General features: G+C 41.3%; 1 protein-coding gene across 4 annotated transcripts in view; it reads right to left on the bottom strand.

Moving 5' to 3' along the window:
- Window positions 1–190: 190 nt before the first annotated feature.
- REEP1 (receptor accessory protein 1) overlaps window positions 191–24,621 on the bottom strand; it is a 63,264-nt gene continuing 38,833 nt past the window's right edge. For 2 of the 4 annotated variants that reach the window (XM_044447337.1, XM_044447339.1), the window contains 2 exons: window positions 10,769–10,920; window positions 191–3,977 (listed from right to left, as the gene is read on the bottom strand). In XM_044447337.1, the coding sequence (XP_044303272.1) occupies window positions 3,900–3,977; window positions 10,769–10,920 (230 nt within the window). In that variant the 3' untranslated portion in view covers window positions 191–3,899. Of the gene's footprint in view, window positions 3,978–10,768; window positions 10,943–24,621 lie in introns of those variants that run through there. The other 2 variants (XM_044447342.1, XM_044447341.1) reach the window with 2 other exon arrangements.

The raw sequence follows: 24,621 nt of genomic DNA, 5'->3' as shown, positions 1-24,621 counted from the left end.
TTTGAAACACTCAAAATATGGTATCAATATAGATAAAATCATAGAAGGTACTTTATAAGCACAAAGGAAGGTGTCTGTGGGCGCAATGGGGCCTATAGACACCATATGGCTTACCACAGAGGTAAGGACACAACAAAGGAGTGCAGAATTAAAAGCAACTGATTTTGTTCTATAAATAAAATGACAATTCTTTTAAGAAAAGTTTAAGACTTTATTTTCAAGATGTGTATCAAGCAATGTAACAAAACTTTGACCTTTGGAATACTGTTGTAGTGTCTAATCTTACAATGCATTCTTAAATAGTCTATTATGTCTTTGCTATAGGTCACTGGAAAGAAACCATATTAAGTGCACAATAACCAGCCTTAGACATTGACTATTGTGTAACTTTCTAAAATACAGTGTTCTTATTTCAACTAGTGTATTAAGTGCAGAACAAGTATCCACAAAAAAGACTAACAAGCATTTAGGCACAAGTACATGTATCAACTACTGAACACATTTATCTGGCAGAATGCAGCCTGAAAGCAGCAACTGGCCTGGGTGATTCCATTACTGTATTTGGCATTTTCTCAATGTCTTAATGTTTAAAAAGTGGTAATTTAGCTTTGTAAGTTTCCTCTTAACTATATGATGATATTTTGGATTTGCACTGAAATTGGGAGTATTCCTGCTGAGGTTTATGGGAAGCTGCCCAGTGAGAGGTGTTCATCTGATCCATTGTTGCTTACTCTGATATCCATTCTTCAGAGTCACTGGCTCTGGTTTTTCACATGACCACAAACTTGATTCTTTTAAATGGTAATATCAGAAACTGGGGACTTTCTGCACACAATACATGTGCTCAACCTCGGAGCAAAAATTCCCCAGCTGAACAGACAGGACTGAGAAATTACACCATTAATATGCTAAATAGCTTGTTTCTTGCTGAAGTGGACTCTAGGTTGGATACTTTTGCACTGCACTTCAGGTACAATACAATTATTTTTTGTTTAGGAACCTCCACAATAACCTTTTCAGTTTATAGTGCTAGAATTGCAGCAGTCCAAGTGATGTGGTCTGCATGGCCCTTTTGTGTTGGCCACTGCTGTCTCTACATCTGGAATACAAAAACATACAGTCAGCACAATCTGAGTAGCCAAAATTGGGGTTGACTGTCCTTGGATGCACATCTGAGCTGCACAATTGGTCCAAGGAGGTAAGACTAAAAATGAAAGCAAGACAGTAAATCAGATGAATTCCAATGTTTTCATGAAATGCTTAGAGTTTCTTTGTAAAAATAAATAATTAGATAATAGAAGATTGTAACTGAAAATAAAACGAATAGTCCTATAGCTGATTTCCAGAAAACATATGACCTTAGTATTCAAATGGCAGCAGCTGATATGTTTTGCTGCATGTCTGATAAACAGTGGTACCCAGGAACAGCTTCTTCTAAACAATCTGCTTCCATCATATTGCAGATTAAAAATTGCATTTTAATTAAGTATATATTATTTTGTCATTCATGTTTTCATTAACTTATACACAGATACACAGTTTGGCTAATAAATTAGCACATTTACCAGAAATACTTTTTTTTCTTTACAGTGAACTAATTTGAGAGATAAGGCAATTTAACTGTTTCACTTTAGCATGTAACAATAGAAAGTCCAGAACAGTCATATTTTCAGTTTTACATATCAAATAGACATTGATTAGCTTTAGCTTGAATGAGTGTTAGTACAGCATAAGAGGAAAAAAAATACCAAGTATCTTTTTAGCATAATTGAACACAAACTTCTCAATTCTATTTTTTCCATCACATATAATAGCATAGTGGCAAAACTATGTTGCTTGCAAGATAACATAATTTCTGCCTGTGTTGCAGACTATTTAGAATTGAGTGATAGGGAAAACATGTGGACCACGTATCTGCAAGCTGAACTCCCCAAAGATTTTGAGGTGCATGTGCTAGACTAAATATTTTGCAGCTACCATCTAAATTCATGATTTATTGATTGAAACGGCAACAAATCCAAGTGTAACCCTGGGAGGTTTTATTTTCTTACATAGCAGTAACCATACTGCTATATGCTTGTACAATGGTGGAATTTTAGGCTTTCCTCCAACTTGTGGGAAGTTGCAAAATAGCACTAGGGGAAAAGCTAGGATATGGAACTGGAAATCCAAGACAGAAATATTAAGCCATTGCAATATCTTGCTGTTGAAGCCTAATATAAGGTCTCATTCACACATAACTGTTGCAAATTGGTGTAGTTATGATTTGTCATGATATGTGTTGCTGCTATTTTAAGTATGTAACCTCCAATCAGTGATTGTTTCTCAACATCCAGCCCTGGTCACCATGGAATAATTGTGAGTTAAATTACCCAAAGGTACTCAAACTACTAATTGTAGGTTAACTTTGAGTTGTTTGACCCATGATTACCTATAGTGTCCGGGTTTGGATTTCATGGAGCAACCACTGATGAGAGATAGCATTTTTAATGAGACTATAGCATGCAACTTTCCATGTCATGGGTTAACTTATTATTTACCACCATTAGGTATGTGCCAGGTCATAGCCACTTACAAAAGTGCTACATATAAATGAGGTTTGTTGCATCATTTTGTAATCCCCTCATTTGGTCTCAATGGCAAGATTTTTATGTCATTAATTTTTGTGTGCAGTAAGACAGATCCAGAAGCAAACACAAATGTCTACAGAATTTCACATGCTTTATACAGGAGACACTGAAGCCTAAATACACAAATTCTAATTATGTCTTCTTCATTTTGTACTTCTCTATAATTAAATGCACCATCCAACCTACAGACTATTGTGAACTATACTAGGAGCTATACTATAGCTAAAATCTCTGAATTACACGGAGGAGTTAAGTCTTCTATTTTCTTTTTGTACATAAAATGCCTATATACATGCTGGGGGAGGGTTAAGATTAAAATCCTTTTTGCTAACAAGGTTGACTTGCACCCAAACCAATCAATGTAACACTAATGTGGTTCTTGTTTACATTCTAGCATTCATTATTACTACAAGCATGCCTTGGACATGTTGTGCTACTGTCCATTAAAATGGCCAAGATTTGTAACATAACTCTAGCTTCTTTCATTCTATGCACAATGCACTTAACAATGCAATTCTAATCCTGTTTACTTGGATGCAGAATTCATCTGATTTCATAATGACTGTTACCCAGGTAAGCATGCTTAGGACATTAGTCTTAATCATTATGTCATCAAAGCAAACTTCTTTGCTGCCATATCTTTATTTCTTTCTTAATGTTTAATTTTTCATCTGTAAAGTACATTGACTTTTTCAGCAAAAATATGTGACAGAAGTACACAAAATAACTGGCTTCTAATAAATGAAATGTAGAGAAGAAATGGTGATGTAGCTCAGACTGATTAGGTCTTCAATGCCTGTACAATAAAAATAATGCTTTCCTACATAATTCACTGGCTTGTTATAAAGATAAGTTGGTGACAGCTTGAATAGAAAAATCTGGCCCCTGCCAGTCAACTTTATACATAATGAAGTTCCAAATAAATAAGATTGTTCTGAATATTTAAATAGGTAAATGATTATTTTCCTGCTTGCATTCACAGAACTAAGGTGATGTAACTAGCAATTTCAAATGGACAGCCTCAAGAATCATTCCACAAAAAAATCCAGGGGATAGCAAGAGGGATTGCTTTACCCTACTTGACTGTAATGCCACGCAAATGGCAAAGAACAAATAGCTCATAGAAAGGGAAGCATGGAAGCAAATGTTCACAACTCTGCAATATCACAAGCACATCCCTTCCAGCACTGTTTTTTCCTACAATATTAATGAAGTAAATATTTTAAGGCAGAAGAGAGACATTCTGTGGAAATCAGTGCGAATGGCTCATCACACTTCCATGGTTTCAGTGGTAGAAGATGAGGTACTTTTTTTCCTGAAACGAGGTCGAAGGCTCCTAGGCGGTGCCTACCAAAGACAAAAGATATTAGACTCATTTAATTACCACATCAAAATGTCTAAAGTAATTCATGTAGAAATTTAGCAGGTGAGGCTCCTTAAAACTATAAAGCATCTAAAGCAGCATCAATTCCCAGGAACCTACACTAGGCCAAAAGTGATATTTAATCTTTGGCTTGTTTGGATCCAGATGTACTCATGCTTCAAGTAGACCCATTTAGTCTAACGGGTGAGGCAAAACTAACTTATCAGTGACTACATAAAACTGTATTTGGCTTCAACCAGATCCTTTGCACTAGCATAACTCAAGGCATTCAACATTTGTATGGGTGTTGCAAGGACTTTCATGCAGATTAATGGTCTCCACTGCAATGCCAGCATGAACTATAGCAATGGCATCTGGACTTGTGCTACACAGAAGTGGAACACACCCTTTACTAGAGCTTGTTAGGCTGCTGACATAGCTACACAGAGAAGAAAGGTTCCTCATTAAAATTGACATGGCATGCTGGATATCTATGCTATGCTAGGCCATAGCACTATACTGGCAGAGAGGCTCCAACACAGTGAGTATCTCATCCCCATTCCATGTGTTTTAAAGGCTTACCTCGTTCACTGGGTTTCCTCTCCCAGTACTCCTCAATCCATGTAGCCATAATACTGCTTTCAAGCATTTAATAGAATAAACATTTGCTTTTGAAAGCTTACACCACAACAAACTGTTGAGGTTTTCTGGTTTCTCCAGCCAAGAAATGGAGCCCATACCACTGGATGTCTCCCTGCCCTGTTTGAACTGTTGTGTTTGTGGTACAATACATGCGTGGGGAAAGAAAGCTGGTTAGTTACTTAACGTGAGCTGGACAAACAACCTGGAGCAAAGCCCATATGTCCTTTTCTCTTTCTCTCTTTTTAAAAATGTAAAGATCACTGTAAACATAAACAGCACCACAGTAGACACATTGGGGCATAAAGAATGTGAATTCCTGTAGCATTATCTTAACCTACCTCTTATCCGAAAGTTTTACTTGTTAAAGAAAATGCATAGAAAAGGTGCACTGAAGTTAGCAAGCTGATGATCAGGACAATTCTACAGTCTAACTTAACACCAGAATACTTGGTATCCTATGCTCTTGCAGCAGTAAAAGCTCAGTAATATTAGTAGAAGAGTCAGTACTGCAGCCATTTCCATAGAATCTGTAGCAACACTTAACAACTTACCCCTGATGCAACAGTACAGGAATACCTTGATGATGGAACAACACAATACCTTTCCCATACAGAGAACACAAACAGGGTGCCTGAAAGTGTTCACAGCTTTTATTAGGAAGCCAAGCAGAAAGGTGCAAGAAATCCCAGTAGCAAAGTGTCAGCACACAAGCAAGTAAAGGAAATGTGTGAGGAGAAGTTAGGGGCTATTTACTGATCTTCAAGAACATAAAAACATAGGAAAAGCCATGCTGGATCAGTCCAACCAGCTGATTCACATGGTGGCAACCCAGCTGTCCACACTTCTTTCAAGCAGGATAAGTATAGGAGTTCTGCCTGCCTCAGCATCTCACAGTCATATCACTTCTGATAACAGAGGTAAAACACAGCCAAGAAGGTTAGTTGCCATTGATAGCCTTCTCCTTCATTAATTTGTGCAGTCCCTTTTAAAGCCATCCAAAATGGTGACCATCACGATGTCCTGTGGATCAGCATCAGCTCTCCAGTGAATTCTACAGTTTATGTGATGTGTGAAGAATTACTTCCTTGTAGCTGTCCTGAATCTCCCACCAATTCACTTCAGGAAATCTGTGTTCTAGTAATGTGGAGAGGAAAAAGTGTGTCTATGTATATATGTATTACTCCAGGTAATTATCTAACATTCATAGACTGTTAGCTGGGGCCACAAAAGGACACAGCCAAGTGGGAAAACCCCAGAATAGGAACCCTTTAAAACATTTAATAGTGGGAAGCTAAAGCTCCCGGGTGAAATCCAACAGAAGTTACAGCTCCTGCAGCTCTACTCAAAGAGCCAACACTCTACACCCAAGTTTGGGAAAGGAAAAACAATCCATAGCTTGGTTACTGACAAGAGCCACTGTGCAGGCCTAGCTTGTGGAAGAGTCTTTTATAAACACAAAGTGAAAGATTGGGTTCAGGTTTTCAGGGCTGATAGAAAAGTGCTTGCTCACTCACTCTTGCTCTCACTCTCTCTGTCTCATGGCACACCCACAGAGGAACTCAACCTTTCCAATCCATATTCACTTGCACTTGGCCTGTTATCACCCACAATGAATTGACTATTGTGCTCTCCAGTGAATAGAATATCTCCAATTGCAAGGGGACAATTAACATAGACTTCCATTCACTGTTACTGACCAGAAGTGCACACACAGTCTCCTTGCTTTTCAGACAAGACTCTCCAATCAGATTGGCTGCAGTAGCAGTTGAGCTAATCTCCCAAGAACTATATGAGAAGGAAGGCTGGGTCTCTCAGGGTGAAGAGCTCTAGTGATTAAGTGTCTCAGACCCAGAATAAAGTGTCAGCACACAAGTGAGTTAAGCAACATGTGTTAAGCTGTGATGTGTGCTTGTTGCAGTAAGCTCCTGGCTCTCAGGGGACATGCTTGTTCCCTTGAAGAGAAGGTTGCTGACCCAAAGAAGCTAGGAAAGGCAGAGAAATTGGCCAATACAACCCTTGGGGACCAAATGGCAGGGTCTGAATTCAGCTCCTATGCAACCATGGAAAATGAGGTTCTGAGAAAAGGCAGGCATTATTCTGAACAAGAGGGCAATGATCCCTTAGAAAGGATCCATTCCCTCCCATTCCTTGGATTAACATTTGGATTATGGGTTCCATAGCAAGGATTTATACACTGCTGTGGGAGTGCAAAGGTGTGGTGGGCATCCTTTGCTCCACTGTGGCTATGCTCCACACCAGGAGACAGCCATTCCACTGAGTTCATGGAAAAATATCAAAAGGCAATGTATATCACCATAACAACTTCATTAGGTGTTCATTTGTGACTCAACAGTAACAAAATACTATGTAAGATGTTCAAGTCATACACTTGCTTAGATTCTTAAGAAGGAAAGTTGGAAGAGGCTGTAGATAGCCTCTACCACCTGTAAAGATGGCTTCAAGTTGCACTTGGACCCCTCCCATGGGTTCCTGGGAGGAGAAACAGCAAACAGTCTCTCTGTCCCCCTTTCTCCCCATTTTTGGAAATATAAAACTCCAAAACTACCTGCATATGTAGTTTCCTTTGTCATTAAAACCAAATATAAAGAAAAACAAGACAGTTTTTATACTGACAAATCTGGAGATAATTTAAATAAATCTGGTATATTAGGTAAACCCAGCCAAGGCAGTGTACGGAGTGTTAAACCACAAAACAGTAAAAATTGCAATTAAGTGGGGACTCCAGCCCAAAGATAAGTAACAATCACTACTAGCTTGAACAGCGCAGCACAAAGTGCGGAAGGGCTGCTATTACTTGTATGTGGGAGAATTCACACTGATCAGCCCATCTCTGTCAATATAGCTGAATTATTTTCAATACCCTAAAGTGCAGTAAAAATGCCTGGTTGGATCCAGATTTAGATGTGTACAAATGGATTGGTAGAAACTGATTCATGTGCCTGCCTCCCCTTTAGACTCCTGAAAATAGAGGGCTGAGGGACTCTGATGAATGGGGAGAACTGTTGTGCAGGGGGAAGGAGAGGTTCCCTCAAAAGTATGTGGAAGCTCCTTCCATGAGCAGAGCATTCTAGCCACAGAATGCAGCTCCTGGATCCAAATTGCCAACTATTAGAGAGCCACAGTAAATTTAAGGATTGCTCTCATCTCCTTCCCTCCCTCCTTAGAAAGCACATCCTTAAGACAGTACATTCAAGAACACTGCTGGATTTTCCAAAAACTGTTTGGATAAGGCAATTACACATTTACCTGCAAGGCATGAACTTTGTAAATTAAGAATACCTCTAGTCTTAATGTCAGTAACATGAATATGCTAAAGGGTTTTATACTCTCCAAGTTAGGCTTCAGGCACTTCTTCCTTTGTTCTTTTAGCTCCAGCTTTGATGTGCATTGAAACATGCAGGTAATATGACACCTAGCCGCTTACCGTCTACCTGTTTTCTAAATATAGCATTGCAAGATTACACTCTGCAGTTTAAGATGCATATTGAAAGGCCTAGTCATTAGAATTAGCAGTTTAGGCATGATGAGTCAATGCAAATACAGTGGTACCTTGGCTTACAAACTTAATCCGTTCCAGGACTCTGGTCATGAGCCAAACTGGTTGTGAGCCAAGTCAAATTTCCCCATAAGGTTCAATGTAAATAAGGTTAATCCGTTCTGTAACCATTTTTTAAATCACAAAAATGTGAAGCAAAGTGACAACAACAAAGATCGCAGCCATCTCCCCACCCCCACCCCTAGCACAAGCATGGCCATCTCCCCGCACCCCGCCCAGCATGACCGAGATCGTGCCTGTCATCCCGTCACGTGCCTGTCATCCCATCACGCGCCTGTCATCCCGGCATGCTGGGGGGTGGGGGGGAGACGGGTGTGATCGCGGGTGCACTGGGGGAGAAAGAGATGGGCGCAAACAGTGTGCTGCGGGTGGGGAGATGGCCTTGATCGCAGTTGCTTTTGTGCAGGGAAGGGGTGCCTAATCAGAGGCGCGCTCCTGCAGGAAAGACAGGCAGAATCTCAGCCATCTCTCCTGCGGTTCTGCTTTGCTGCTCCTATCTTTCCTGCAGCCACGTACCTCTGATCACCATGTCTTTCCTGCACAAAAGCAACTGCGATCCGTGATCAGAGATGCGCGGCTGCACTAAAGACGGGTGCAGAAAAGCAGAGCCGCGAATCCCCTTGTCATTCATGCAGCCACGCGCCTCTGATCATGGATCGCAGTTGCTTTCGTGCAGGGAAGGCATCCATGATCAGAGGCATGCGGCTGCATGAACAACAAGCGGATTCTCGGCAATCGCCGCCATTGCTCTGCTTTGCTGAACCTGTCTTTAGTGCAGCCGCGCACCTCTGATCACGGACGCCTTCCCTGCATGAATCGAACTGTGATCGAGGCCATCTCCCCACTGGGCGGGGGGAATGGCTGCGATCTTGGTTGCCACCCAAAGTGGAGTTCACGTCCCAAGTAAAAATTTTTCAGTAATTTTTGTTCGTGACCCGATTTGATGTGAGCCAAGGCATTCGTGAGCTGAGGTACCACTGTACGATGTTCTGATAGTGCCTTTTCTCTAAAGATAGACAGGACCGAGTCTGCAACTTAAGGTAAGTTTTGCAAATGTTCCATATATGCTTTCATAGGAAGTGGCAGCACCAGTTTTCAAAAAGCCTTGTCAGCACAGTTAAAAGATACATGCTTGTAAATTCCAGATTTGTCTGTATCAGTGACTCCAAGCATATTTGTCCCAAGTCTGCTGAAGAAAAGGATTAGCGCTGAAACAGCAGGCAAAGTCTAGCTAAGCACAGACATTATACAGTGTATTTACTGCGTACACAACACAGAGTAAAATCTTTAAAAATAACCCCTTCACTTAAAGTGCAGGATTTACAGTCCTAAAATACTGGCATGGCTAGATATATGTCCCTTTTAAAGACTTCTCTTTACTACTAAAAAATGAGAACATGATTCAAAGAATGCCTCACAGTTCAGATGAGTTCTACTGATGAGGACACTGATTTAGAACTTTTCTACACAAGGCATTTATTTATGTTTACAGTTGTTCACAAGTTCTTTAGACAATAAACTGACCCTCCAGTTTTGCTTCTATATCTAAAAAGCATGTCCAGTGAGGTGTTTTTAGAGCAGAGAAAATGAAGTGAAAGAAAACACTTTTTTCACTCGTTTATTTGTGCTATGTCTACTACACCTCAGTGCCACCTGGAGGTCATATAACTGAAGAGCAGGGAAGCAAATACAGTGGTACCTTGGCTCACAAACTTAATCTGTTCCAGGACTCTGGTTGTGACCCAAATTGGTCGTGAGCCACGTCAAATTTCCTCATAAGGTTCAATGTAAATAAGGTTAATCTGTTCTGTAGCTATTTTTTTTTTTTTTTTTAATCAGGAAAATTTGAAGCAAAGTGACAACAACAAAGATCGCGGCCCTCTCACCTCCCACCCCGAGCATAAGCATGGCCATCTTCCCGCCCCGCCCCCCCCAGCACAAGCGGCCATAGGTGGGCAACTGCGGGCATGCTGGGGGGAGAGATGGGCGCAATCACGGGTGCGCTGGGGGAAGAGACGGGCGCGATTGTGCTGGGTGGGGAGATGGCCGAGATCGTGGTTGTGCAGGAAAGATGGGCATGATCTAGGCCATTCCCCCCTCCTTGCACGATTGTGGCCATCTCCGCCCCCGCCCCCTAGCACAATCGTGATCACACCTGTCTTCCATGCACAAGTGCGACCATCTCCCCACTCGGGGGGAGCCGGGGAGGGAGATGGCCGGCCGTGATCGTGGCTGCCACCCAATGCGGAGTTCACGGCCTGAGTCAATTTTTTAATGAAATTTTTTGTTCGTGACCCGATTTGGTTGTGAACTGAGGCGTTCGTGAGCCAAGGTACCACTGTACTCTTTAGGCATTGTTCAAATCTCAATTTTCTGATAAAACCAAAAGGAGCTATAGCAGACATGGCCTTGTATATAAAAGTCCACAATTGTACAGGAAGCAAAATAGCTACTGAACTGAAGACCAACCTCATTTTTTCCATTGCAAAAGGAATATAGTTTTGGAAAGTTAAATGACTGTGGTGTGTTTTAAGTCTATTTCCAATGTGAAAGTACCTCAATTACTGGATCCTTCTTTTTAGGCCTTTTAATCTTGGATGTGCAATCCAATGAATTGTTCTCTTCGTCATCCAAGAACACAACTTCAGTTGGTTCACAGCTTGCCTCAGGTGGCTTTTCACTTTCTGCCTCACCCTCTAGTTCAACCACTTAGAACAAGCCATTTAAGATCTAAATGGTGAAGACAAACAGGACATGGAAAGGTCAAAGATGACTGGCTAATACTAGCAAACTGGCTAATACTAGTGATTGTCCAAACCCATGCATATTCCAGGAGTTAATGGTTATCAATGAGGTTAAAAGGCACACTCTAATAACATGGCTTTGAGTGCTTGCTTCATTCACTTTTTTTTTGGGGGGGGGGTAAGGTCCAGATGTTATGTTCTTCAATTTGGAACCCAAATAGTTTTCTCTTCCATCCTCCCAGTTCTTGGGAAAGGAATAAAAGGGAAAGAAAAATGATCCAAGTGAATGTCTGGCAACAAGGTGGGGCCAATGTATGGGAAACAAACAGCACAAACACAGATTCTTAATACAGGAAGGTATTAAGCTATAGCAGAAACATGGTATGATGAATACCAGTTAGAATTTAGCAACTGTGGGATATAACTTGTTCAAAAAGAACAGAAGGATCAGAAAGGAGATGGAGTTGTATTATATGTTAAAGTTACATATCTCTGCACAGAAATACAGGAGGATGAGCTTAGTAGCCCCATCAAGAGCATCTGGATTAATATAAATGGAGCAAGGAATAAAAGAGACATCAGGGCTGGAGTCTATTACCAACCACCCAGGAGAAGACAAGGATTAAATTTTTAAAAGCAAAGTGGCAATGTTTCAAGGAGGGATGAGGTAATATTTATAGGAGGCTTCAATCTGCCCAATATCTGTTGCGAGACAAATTCTGCCAAACATAGCCCCTCGGCAAAATTCCTGGCATGTGTTGAAGACCTAGTGGACAAAGTGGCAGTTATGGGAACTCTGGGGGAAAGTGACCAGAATTCTCGATTCTAAAGGAAGCAAAAGCCAAGTGTAACCAAGCATGTACCCTAGATTTTGGGAAAGCTGGTTTTAATAAGCTCAGAACAATAATAAGCAAAGTCCCAAGGCAAGTGATTCAAATGAGAAAATGAGTAAAAGATTATTGGTTTTTTTTTTTAAAAGGAAGTTATAAAGGAACAATTACACCTAATTCCAATTAGAAAAGAGGTAGAAGACAATGAAAGTCAATGTGGCTCCACAAAAAGATCAGATGATCGGAAAATAAAAAGGACACATATAAGAAGTGGAAGGAAGTCAAGGCTACAAAGGAAGAATATTCTTGCTGAGAGAGAGAGAAGCTGACCTTTGTTTAGTCATTGTTTTTCATAGGAATTAGGAGCACTGATACACTTGAAAGAAAAGAAATGTGAACAGCAGTAGAGTCAAACAAACTTCCAAGACAATATTAGGAATAAGCAACTGATGCATTTCGGCAAGCTTTTCAGGGATGTCCAGTCACAGGTGAGCAGTTGCTGGGAAATTTTAATGAAAGCATGCAACTGACAACAGGAAGCACGTTCATGGGGTTCTGTCCTTCCATCCCTGGATATCCTGTTCTTAGTTATCAGATTATACTGTTTGCAAGCTTGTTCTCAGATTATACTGTTTGAGTGGGCAGATGAGCACAGACCATGGCAGGCAGATTATAGACTTTCCTACATTCGTGGCTATAGGTTTATTAAGAGTAATTTAGAATGGCAGGGAGATGTAATAATTGTATAATTTATTCCATTTCTATACCACCCAATAGCTGAAGCATTCTGGGCAGTTCAACAACAATTCATTCAAACAATACAATAAAATATTATACGACTTTTTCAATATTGTTGTTGTTAGTTGAAAAGTCGTGTCCGACCCATCGCGACCCCATGGACAACATTCCTCCAGGCCTTCCTCTCTCCTCCACCATCCCCCAGAGTCCACTCAAGCTCACACCAACTGCTTCAGTGACTCCATCTAGCCACCTCATTCTCTGCCATCCCCTTCTTCTTTTGCCATCTATTGTTCCTAGCATTAGACTCTTCTCCAGGGAGTTCTTCCTTCTCATTAGGTGGCCACAGTATTTGAGTTTCATCTTTAGTATCTGGCCTTCTAAAAAGCAGTCAGGGTTGATCTCCACTAAGACTGACTGGTTTGATCGCCTTGCAGTCCAAGGGACTCGCAAGAGTCTCCTCCAGCACCGCAATTTAAAGGCCTCAGTTCTTCGGTGCTCATACTTCCTTATGGTCCAACTTTCACAGCCATACATGGCAACTGGGAAAACCATAGCCTTGACTATACACACTTTTGTTGGCAGGGTGATGTCTCTGCTTTTTAGTATGCTATCTACATTTGCCATAGCTTTCCTCACCAGGATCAAGCGTCTTTTAATTTCTTGGCTGCAGTCCCCAACTGTGGTGATCTTGGAGCCCAGGAAAATAAAATCTATCACTACCTCCATTTCTTCCCCATCTATTTGCCAGGCAGTGAGAGGACCAGATGCCATGATCTTAGTTTCCTTAATGTTGAGTTTCAAGCCAACTTTTGCACTCTCCTCCTTCACCCACATCAAGAGGCTCTTTAGTTCCTCTTCACTTTCTGCCATTAGAGTGGTATCATCTGCGTATCTGAGGTTGCTGATATTTCTCCCAGCAATCTTAATTCCAACTGGTGATTCATCTAGGCTTGCCTTTCTCATGATGTGCTCTGCATATAAGTTAAATTGGCAGGGTGACAGTATACAGCCTTACCAAACTCCTTTCTCAATTTTGAACCAATCAGTGGTTCCGTGTCCCGTTCTCACTGTTGCTTCTTGACCTGCATATAGGTTTCTCAAGACACAAATAAGATGGTCTGGTACTCCCATCTCTTTAAGAACTTGCCACAATTTGTTGTGATTCACACAATCAAAGGTTTTAGCATTATTAATGAAGCAGAAGTAGATGTTTTTCTGGAACTCCCTAGCTTTCTCCATGATCCAGCGCATATTGGCAATTTGATCTCTAGTTCCACTCCCTAGCATGTGAAATGAGTGCAATGGTGCGGTAGTCTGAACATTCTTTGGCATTGCCCTTCTTTGGGATTGGAATGTAAACTGACCTGTTCCAATCCTGTGGCCACTGTTGAGTTTTCCAAATTTGCTGGCTTACTGAGTGTAGTACTTTTACTGCATCGTCTTTTAAGATTTTGAATAGCTCAGCTGGAATACTGTCACCTCCACTAGCTTTGTTGTTGCTCAGACTTCCTAAGGCCCATTTGACTTCACATTTCAGGATGTCTGGCTTGAGGTCGGTGACCATCCCATCGTGGTTATCAGGGACGTTAAGCTCTTTCTTGTATAGTTCCTCTGTGTAATCTTGCCACCTCTTCTTAATCTCTTCTGCCTCTGTTCAGTTCCTGCCATTTTGGTCCTTTACCATGCCCATCTTTGCATGAAACGTTCCCTTCATATCTCCAATTTTCTTGAAGAGATCTCTGGTCCTCCCTATTCTATTGGTTTCTTCTATTTCTTTGCACTGTTCATTTAAGAAGGCATTCTTATCTCTTCTAGCTATTCTCTGCAATTCTGCATTCAGTTGCGTGTATCTTTCTCCCTTGCTTTTTGCTTCCCTCCTTTCCTCAGCTACTTGTAAAGCTTCCTCAGACAGCCATTTTGCTTTCTTGCATTTCTTTTTCTTTGGGATGGTTTTAGTTGCTGCCTCTTGTACAATATTGCGAACCTCCGTCCATAGTTCTTCAGGCACTCTGTCTATCAGATCTAATTCCCTAAATCTATTTGTCACCTCTACTGTATATTCATCAGGGATATGATTTAGGTCATACCTGAGTGGCCTAGTGCTTTTACCTACTTTCTTCAATTTAAGCCTAAATTTTGCAACAAGAAGCTCATGATCTGAGCCACAGTCAGATCCTGGTCTAGTTTTAACTGACTGGATAGAGCTTCTCCATCTTTGGCTGCAGAGCACATAGTCAATCTGATTTCTGTGTTGACCGTCTGGTGATGTCCATGTGTAGAGTTGTCTCTTGGGTTGTTGGAAGAGTGTTTGCTATGACCATCGTATTCTCTTGACAAAATTCTACCAGCCTGTGCCCTGCTTCATTTTGTACTCCAAGGCCAAACTTGCCTGTTATTCCAGTTATCTTTTGGCTTCCTACTTTAGCATTCCAATCCCCCATGATGATAAGGACATCATGTTTTGGTGTTAATTCTAGAAGGTGTTGTAGGCCTTCATCGAACTGGTCAACTTCAGCCTCTTCAGCACCAGTGGTTGGGGCATAGACTTGGACTATTGTGATGTTGAATGGTTTGCCTTGGATTCAAACTGAGATCATTCTGGAGATTGTATCCCAGTACTGCTTTCCCTACTCTTTTATTGACTATGAAGACTACTCCATTTCTTCTGAGGGATTCTTGCCCACAGTAGTGTACCTGATGGTCATCTGAATTAAATTCACCCATTCCTGTCCATTTTAGTTCACTGATTCCTAAGATGTCGATGTTCAGTCTTGTCATCTCTTGTTTGACCACATCCAGCTTGCCTTGATTCATGGATCTTACATTCCAGGTTCATATGGAGTATAGATCTTTACAGCATCGGACTCTCCTTTCACCACCAGATACATCTGCAACTGAGTGTCCTTTCGGCTTTGACCCAGTCGCTTCATTCTTTGGCGCTACTAGTACTAGCCCTCCGCTCTTCCCCAGTAGCATACTGGACACCTTCCGACCTGAGGGGCTCATCTTCCTGTGTCTTATCTTTTTGCCTTTTGGTACTGTCCATGGGGTTTTCATGGCAAAGATACAGGAGTGAGTTGCCATTTCTTTCTCCAGTGGATCACGTTTTGTCAGAGCTCTCTGCTATGACCTGACAGTCCTGGGTGGCCCTGCATGGCATAGCTCATAGCTTCATTGAGTTACGCAAGCCCCTTCGCCACGACAAGGCAGTGATCCATGAAGGAGATATACTACATTTTCTATATACTAAAATGTAAAAACAGATTAAAAACCTCTAAAATAGCATATAATGAAGGGCAGACTTGTAAACTCATGGAATTGGTAATCTCCCCAAGCTCTTGAATATCTGTGTGTAAGTATACAGATAACCTGGTGCTTAAAAGATAACAAGGTTGGTGCCAAGCAAGCCTCAGAGGGGAGGTTGTTCTCTAAGGAGGGGGACACCTGAGAAAAAGCTCTGTCCCTTGTTACTGTCCTCTAAATTTGGCCCTCAGAGGAAGGCCCTTGGTACTGTACACAATATCCAGATAGATTATAGTTGGGAGGGGGGCTACATAAATAAATAGGACAGGAACATAACTGAGAGTTCCCTTCCCCGATATGGATGTCTCATTCGTAGTTATGGGGATTGAGGCCCATAGGGTAGAAAGTCTGCAGAGACGATGAATGGATTCTTTAAATAAGTCATTGCTGATTGATGATCAATAGACATTCAGATCTAAAAATTACCAAGAGATGTACATATTTAAACCTTAAATAAAATGGCAAGACTTTCTGGGGCTAATTGTCACATTGCAGACTAACAAGAAAACAGGTCAGGATGGTGTACACCTGCAAGTTCTCCAGTAACTTAAATGTGAAGATTTGATTTCTTAATAAACATTATTTGGGGGGGGGGGGAATTAAAGTCCTGCCCAAGGTTTTGAGGCCAATTTAATGGAGATTTTTTTTTAAGTCCAATGAGGAACTAGAAGATTACTGGCTTATTAACTTAACCTGCCCTGCATAAATTAGTGGAGTGTATTATTAAAGCTAGACTTATTAAAAAATGGAACCAGATACCCTGAGACAGAATGGATATAGTTCCTGTCTTATAATTTCTTGAGACTATCAGTGAATAGATAGCAATGAGCTAGTTGATGCAGTAAGCAAACCAAAGGGCTCCAGTAATACCTTGCCAAACTTGATGATGGGGCATCAAAAGGAGAAAGCATAAATTCATGTACGTGTAACATGATGTACTCTGGGGCAAGCAGATTGACCCTACTGAACTGACTGTGATTTTCCAGGGAAAAGATAGAGGTGATGGTAGCGCCATGAAAATGTTAACTCAGAGTGCAGTAGCAGTAAAAAGGCAAATTGCATGCTAGGGATTTATGAACAACTACACAGAAAGTAAAAGAGCATGCATTATAACACTGATAGGAGGAATAGTGACCTCATCTCTGATGGAACACTAGTAATTGATGGACTGTCCTTGCGCTGAGGTGTTAAAAAGGCATTCAGGTTTCCTATTTATGCAAGAATAGCATACAGGAACTTCTTAGTATTTAAACAGTGTTATATTTACTTTGAATAGAAGAAAACCAGACATGTTATGTGCCTTTTACTGCAAAGCAAAGAAACCAGCAAACATGGCTATGTACACTACAAACAGCCACCTAAGTTATGAATAAATAGTGTTAAAAGGATCAACCATTAAACAGAATAAAATCTGGAGAAGCATTGCTGGGCACACCAAACACAGTTAAAAACATTCCTAAACTTTATTAAATAGTTATGGGTAAGCAAGTCTTAGTTGTGCAGTGCATTCATATGCATAATTACTTGGAGTTAAGTCCAAGTTGTGCAAATCAGTAACACTTACATCATTGTCCCAAAATATTTACACAGAGAAAGAAAGAAGGAAAGAAAGGAGGAAAGAAAGGAGGAAAAAAAACAGTGATCAGGAAGCATTTGGCAGGGCAAGTTTAGCAATCTTTTGCAAAGGTTCATCATCACTGTTTAAACAATTGTTATTAGACTTCTTAAAAGTTCAGTTTCATTTGTTTCTTATTTTAGCCACTTGCCATCACTAAAATTTGCATTACTTTGCATAAGCTGAAATATAATTTAAATAATTTGAAATACTGATTATTCAACTAATAAAATATCCAGTATGTCCAACAATTAAGAATTAATACATTTTTGCCTCATTTTTCTGCAAAAATAATTCAGTATGTCCTGTAAGGAGCACAAACCTTTTAGGAAAAAAAAGTTAAGTTTGTCTGTTGAAGACAGATAAGGGGATGGATCCAGATTTAGATGACTGTAGCACTCTGAGAGGAGAGGGTTAAACCTAACCTTCTCCTCCCCCCACTCCCCAGTTTATCCCCTGAAATCCCACAGGCACAGCAGATACCCTTTTTTTAGTTGAATGTTGAGCCAGCAGGATAGGATGTCAGGGAAAAAACAGTTGGAGGGAAATTTAACACTCCACTTCTAGAGCATCATACTCCCGATCCTAATTACAGTGACATGCACTTACATGGGAATAAATGTGAAGCCATGAACCTTCAGACTTCCAGAATACTGCAGTTCTGGAGAAGAAACAACAATTTGGTACAAAGAACATGGTTGGATAAAGCAGCCAGGCAATGGCTGCAATTGTACTGGCTGGTATGGATGGAAGGGTGCTGCATGTAACAGTAAGCTCCCCCACAATGTGGGTAGTACATGGAAATTCCACTTATACTCTCCAGAAGAAGTCCAGCGATAGGTGACTCTGACGACCCTCCATCTGGAACAATCCTTAATCTTCTCCCTGCTGGCTAGCTTTAATACTTGCCTGGATTGGTTGAAAATACTTTCTGCAAACCAGTGATTGGGAAGTGCTGTGTTCCACTGAAAGATTAAAACAGGAGGTCATTCCTTTATTTTTGGCCCCCGTTATTCCAATTAGTATCTGTTCTAGTGGAGGACAGCTTCTGGCATTTTCTTGCCTCTGTCTGTGCTCTCTCCATCTCAAAAAAAACTTGGCCTGAATAAAAGGATATTCATGGAAAAGCCCTATTTGCAAATAAAAGTCATGTAATTCTGTGAATTGTTCCCCTGCTCCATTTTTTAGCCCTAGGCCAAATTTTCCTACAACATTTGATTCTGCTGTTTCCTGCTTTTGCATTCTAGCCACCTAGGAATAGCAGCATGTCTTGTTCTGATGTATTATCAGTTTCTTCTTGGACACCTGCATGCAAGTTTTCAATTTCTTCTTCTTCTGCATCTGTTGTTGGAGCATAGACTTGGATGGTGGTTATGTTGATAGGTTTCCCACAGATTCTGACTGATTGTTTTTAGTGAGACTTTGCATAAAGGACCCCTACTGCCTGTGCTTCATCCAGCATTGGAGCCACTTCATTTCTTCTGAGTTTGTGCTTCTGATTGAAAATGTCCCATTCCAGTACACTTTATTTCACTCACACCAAGAACAGTGATGTTTTACTATTCCATTTCTTGTTTAATGGTCTCCAGCTTGCCTTGATTCATATTTCTCACATTCCATGTTGTATTTGTATGTGTTGTGCAGCATTAGACTTTCCTTTCACCTCTGTGCATGACAGCCAGTATGATGCAACTAGATCCTTTCTGCTTTGATCTAGTTGCATCATTAGAAACAGTGCTATGTGTAACTGATCTTTGTTCTTCCCCCAATAGCTAGTTAAGTGCCTTCTGACCTGGGAGTCTCATCTTCTGGCACTAACTTTTGCTTCATTTTGGATTGTTCCATCATTGCATTTACTTTTTATTTTAATTCAGAGCTTTGGATCTTGGGCTTAGAAACACAGAAACAGAGCGAGTCAGAAGGGGTCACAAGGGCCTTGTGACCCCCGTCTGACCCCTGGCTCCAGCCGGCTCCACTCACGACATGCCCTCCATGTCCAGCCTATCTTTGAACACCCTCACTGATGGGGCCTCAACCACCTCCTGTGGAAGCCCATTCCACACCCTCGGGGTCCTAACTGTCAGGAAGTGCTTCCTGGCATCTCAACTGAACCTTGGTTCCCTGAGCTTTGCTCCGTTAAGAGCGCATCTTGCCTTCCTCTGCAGGGGAGAACAGGTCTCTACCCACCTCCGTATGACATATGAGGCTTTTAACTGGCCACTTTACCAAGGCTTCTGCTTCTTAATTATTATCAGATTAAGGATGGCTCCTCTGCGTATTTTTATCTCGCTATTTTTGTTTTCTATGGTGGGTTAAAAGCCTCATGCTAGAAAACCTCTGTGTCTTGTGCCACTGTCAAAAAGTGAGCAAGCCGATGAAGCTGCCACAGCATCTCACACTAAAAACACCTTGCAAAGAAGATGTCCCTTAATCGTTTTGTGTATTCTTTATAACGGTCTAACTGTAAGGCCACTACACCAAGATCTCCGATATGAAGCTACAATTGATATTGTGGTTTAAAATTTTGTACCATCATCAGGAGAGGGAAGCTGACCTTTGTTTAGTCACTTACCATTTGGAGTGTTTAGTATTATGCTAAATAAAATATAAGCAATAAGCTTGGCATTTTTTTTTTCATTTTTCAGGTTGGACCATGGAATTGTGATGACGTTTCATGATGATGATGATGATGCTACCACCACTTTTCCAGGTATTGTACAAAGATCAAGAAAACAAGCTTAAATCTCACTGACACAATGCAGCAGGAAAAATAGATAAGGAAAGTACAAGCATATTTGTTATTAAATTTCTATCCTGCCCTTTTTCCTCTTACAAAGAACCCATTCAAGTACTACTTTTTCATAGTTACATGAATATTTCATGCTGAGGTGGTACGATCACTGGGAGAAGCACCACTGAGCAACGAGCTGTTAGGAATCAGGAGGCCCACTGGAGAAAGCTGAGGCAGAAAGTACACTAATTCAATCTGTCTGGGAACTAGCTAGATCAGAAAAGTTAAGTGTCTTAAATTCTGAAACTTAAAGCATGCAATTCATTTGGTATAAAGGTAAGGTTAATTTTAACTCACCCTGCCTCTCTGCTTCCTCCTGGGCCTCTCTGGCCCCGCCTTCCTTCCTCTCTCCTGCTCTTGCCCCCCACCCCCCACTCCTCTGCTCAGCTCCTACCTTGCTTTCGTCAGGCCCCTGGCCTCCCTGATCACACTCTCCCAGACTCTGCTGCTCCGCTGCTCTGCCAAGAGCCAAAATAACATTATTAAAATAAAATAATGCAATTTTGGCTGACAGACTACAACAAGTTGTTAGTCCAACTAGACTAGGTGGGATGCATTAAAAATAGGCAGTGGTAATAATCTTAGATTGATTGTATTAAGTAAGGATAGAACAGACACAGCTGCTATTATTTCTTTGGATGTGGAGAAGGCCTGTAATAAAATGTATTGGAAACTGATCTTTGCCATATTGAGAAATGTCACTTTTCTTTCAGAATTTGGTGGTCAATAACTTCATTGAAGTTTATGCAATAATGGTACTATACTCTGTTATACACTAATACATATATATAATTAGTGTTATGGATTTTTTCAAATTTCATTCAAAAACTGTAATATTTGCTTTCTTTTTTTCTTCTTCTGTAATTGTGTGGTTGATTACTTTTGTATAAAACGAATATTTTAAAGACAATCTTCACCTCTGTGCTTCTCCATCCATGTACAGGATGCCCATAATCCTCTGAGTTCAGAAGGTTATGGACAGCCTCACTGGCCTGCACCATAACAGTGCAAGCTCTTTGGTTTGTATAATGCTTATGAAAGCTAAGCAGAACATCCCATAATCCTGACGATGTAGACCAATACAGAGCTTATTAGCAAGCACATCTATCCAAATCACTCATGACAATTAGTTATAGATGTGCTTTGGTTTGTATATTATAAAGTCTACGCAGCAGGTAACAAGTGCAAAGTATGGGGACTAAAGTGTTCAAAGGATATGTGGATTACATAAGAGGAAATGCGCATTCATTTTGGATAATCTGGCAAGCCAAACATTTGCACATGATGGAAAAAGAGCCACTCATCAAGAGCTTACCAATGCTGTACTGAGGTGGGGGTGGGGAAGCACTTCAAGACTTCCCCAGAGCCATTTTTGAAGGTGAAAAATGTATAGTTCTATATCATGGTAGAACAGTAATCTTTATTCAGTAGATACAAACAGCCAAATGTAAGCAGCGCATGCATCCATCTTTGTCAGGTGGAAACAGAAGTGCTCTAAACTAGGGGTTCTCAGCTTCTGAGCACTAGGCTAGTTTGCCTGTGTAGCAGCAGGCAAAGCACCTTGGTCTAGGTCCTGGCACACCACTTGTGTGGTGGTAGGTGTGGGGGCCTGCAGACTGGTTGCCTGGAAAGGTGGCATCAAGGTCTACAATATGCACACCTGTGCAGCAGTATCATGAGGTTTGCCCACGCAGATATGCCTATGGGAGGGAGTCTTCTTCAGGCCAGCTCCTCCCCAGAGCTTGCCTTGCACCTGATGCTCCAACTCATCTTCTTTTTGCTGTTGCTCTCCCAGTGGAACATGAGAGCCAAGAAAGTCTGCCTCCTGCCATGAGGCAGTTGGCACAACTGGGGAGTTCCAGAAGGCCCAGACTCCTTCAGGAAGCTCAATCAAGTCTATCTCAATGGCAGCACCTTCCCTAAAGCTAGCAGGCCTCCTGCCCTTGTGGGAGAAAAGGTAATAAAGTACATGAAATTTATTTCCTAACTCTTTCCCAGGTACAAATGGGACACACCCACTGGTATCACTGTTTCTGTTTCATAAGTAAATCTGAGAAATAGCAACTTGCTCAAAACATACCTGTTTCCACCATCTGTTAATCCCCACAAGCAGCATGTCCAAATGTTAATGCAATTTAGACCCACAGCCAACATAACCTTTCAGCAAGGGTCATAAAGCCAAAATCATATGCACATATATGTGGGACTAAGTCCTAAAGAGCGCAGTGGAACTTAGTTCTGAAAAAAGAGTTGGTCTGCTAGGAAACCCAGACAAGCAAGAAAAAGGCAGGTGTGAAGTCAGTAGGCTTCATTCAAAAGGAGGAGTGAAGAGAAAGAAAAAACACAAGAGCAAAAGATCAGCAACAAGACACCAAATTGGGTTGGTGGGTGGGTTGTGTGAATGTACAGATGACCACTCAAAGAATGACAGTTACAGGTAAGCAACCTGACCTCCTTCATGGTCTCTATGCATCACACATATGGGTGACTAATGAGCATACCTGTATCCAGATGGTGGGAGGTGTCATTAGCATTTTGTTGTTAGTCGAGAAATCGTGATCCTACTCATCGCGACCTCATGGACAACATTCCTCCAGATCTTCCTGTCCTCCACCATCCCTCGGAGTCCACTTAAGCTCACACCAACTGCTTCAGTGACTCCATCTCGCCACCTCATTCTCTGCCATCCCCTTCTTCTTTTGCCATCTATTGTTCCCAGCATCAGGCTCTTCTCCAGGGAGTCCTTCCTTCTCATTAGGTGGCCAAAGTATTTGAGTTTCATCTTCAGTATCTGGCCTTCTAAAGAGCAGTCAGGGTTGATCTCTAGGACTGACCGGTTTGATCGCCTTGCGGTCCAAGGGACTCGCAGGAGTCTCCTCCAGCACCACAATTCAAAGGCCTCAATCCTTTGGCACTCAGACTTCCTTATGGTCCAAGCTTTCACAGCCATACATTGCAACTGGGAAAATCATAGCCTTGACTATATGCACATTTGTTGGCAGGGTGATGTCTCTGCTTTTTATTATGCTGTCTAGATTTGCCATAGCTTTCCTCCCTTCTTTGGGATCGGAATGTAAACTGACCTTTTCCAATCCTGCAGCCACTGTTGAGTTTTCCAGATTTGCTGGCATATTGAGTGTAGCACTTTTACTGCATCGTCTTTTAAGATTTTGAATAGCTCAGCTGGAATACTGTCACCTCCACTAGCTTTGTTGTTGCTCAGACTTCCTAAGGCCCATTTGACTTCACATTCCAGAATGTCTGGCTCAAGGTTGGTGACCAACCCATCGTGGTTATCAGGGACGTTAAGCTCTTTCTTGTATAGTTCCTCTGTGTAATCTTGCCACCTCTTCTTAATCTCTTCTGCCTCTGTTCAGTTCCTGCCATTTTGGTCCTTTACCATGCCCATCTTTGCATGAAACGTTCCCTTCATATCTCCAATTTTCTTGAAGAGATCTCTGGTCCTCCCTATTCTATTGGTTTCTTCTATTTCTTTGCACTGTTCATTTAAGAAGGCATTCTTATCTCTTCTAGCTATTCTCTGCAATTCTGCATTCAGTTGCGTGTATCTTTCTCCCTTGCTTTTTGCTTCCCTCCTTTCCTCAGCTACTTGTAAAGCTTCCTCAGACAGCCATTTTGCTTTCTTGCATTTCTTTTTCTTTGGGATGGTTTTAGTTGCTGCCTCTTGTACAATGTTGCGAACCTCCGTCCATAGTTCTTCAGGCACTCTGTCTATCAGATCTAATTCCCTAAATCTATTTGTCACCTCTACTGTATATTCATCAGGGATATGATTTAGGTCATACCTGAGTGGCCTAGTGCTTTTACCTACTTTCTTCAATTTAAGCCTAAATTTTGCAACAAGAAGCTCATGATCTGAGCCACAGTCAGATCCTGGTCTAGTTTTTACTGACTGGATAGAGCTTCTCCATCTTTGGCTGCAGAGCACATAGTCAATCTGATTTCTGTGTTGACCATCTGATGATGTCCATGTGTAAAGTTGTCTCTTGGGTTGTTGGAAAAGAGTGTTTGCTATGACCATCGTATTCTCTTGACAAAATTCTACCAGCCTGTGCCCTGCTTCATTTTGTACTCCAAGGCCAAACTTGCTTGTTATTCCAGTTATCTTTTGGCTTCCTACTTTAGCATTCCAATCCCCCAAGATGATAAGGACATCATGTTTTGGTGTTAATTCTAGAAGGTGTTGTAGGCCTTCATAGAACTGGTCAATTTCAGCCTCTTCAGCACCAGTGGTTGGGGGACAGACATGGACTATTGTGATGTTGAATGGTTTGCCTTGGATTCGAACTGAGATCATTCTGTCATTTTGGAGATTGTATCCCAGTACTGCTTTTCTTACTCTTTTATTGACTATGAAGGCTACT

The sequence above is a fragment of the Varanus komodoensis genome, unplaced genomic scaffold (assembly GCF_004798865.1).
Source record: "Varanus komodoensis strain SLA01 unplaced genomic scaffold, ASM479886v1 scaffold51, whole genome shotgun sequence".
Classification (NCBI taxonomy): Eukaryota; Metazoa; Chordata; class Lepidosauria; order Squamata; family Varanidae; genus Varanus; species Varanus komodoensis.
The sequence above is the reverse complement of the archived record's forward strand: the minus strand, read 5'-3'. Positions and strand labels throughout refer to the sequence as shown.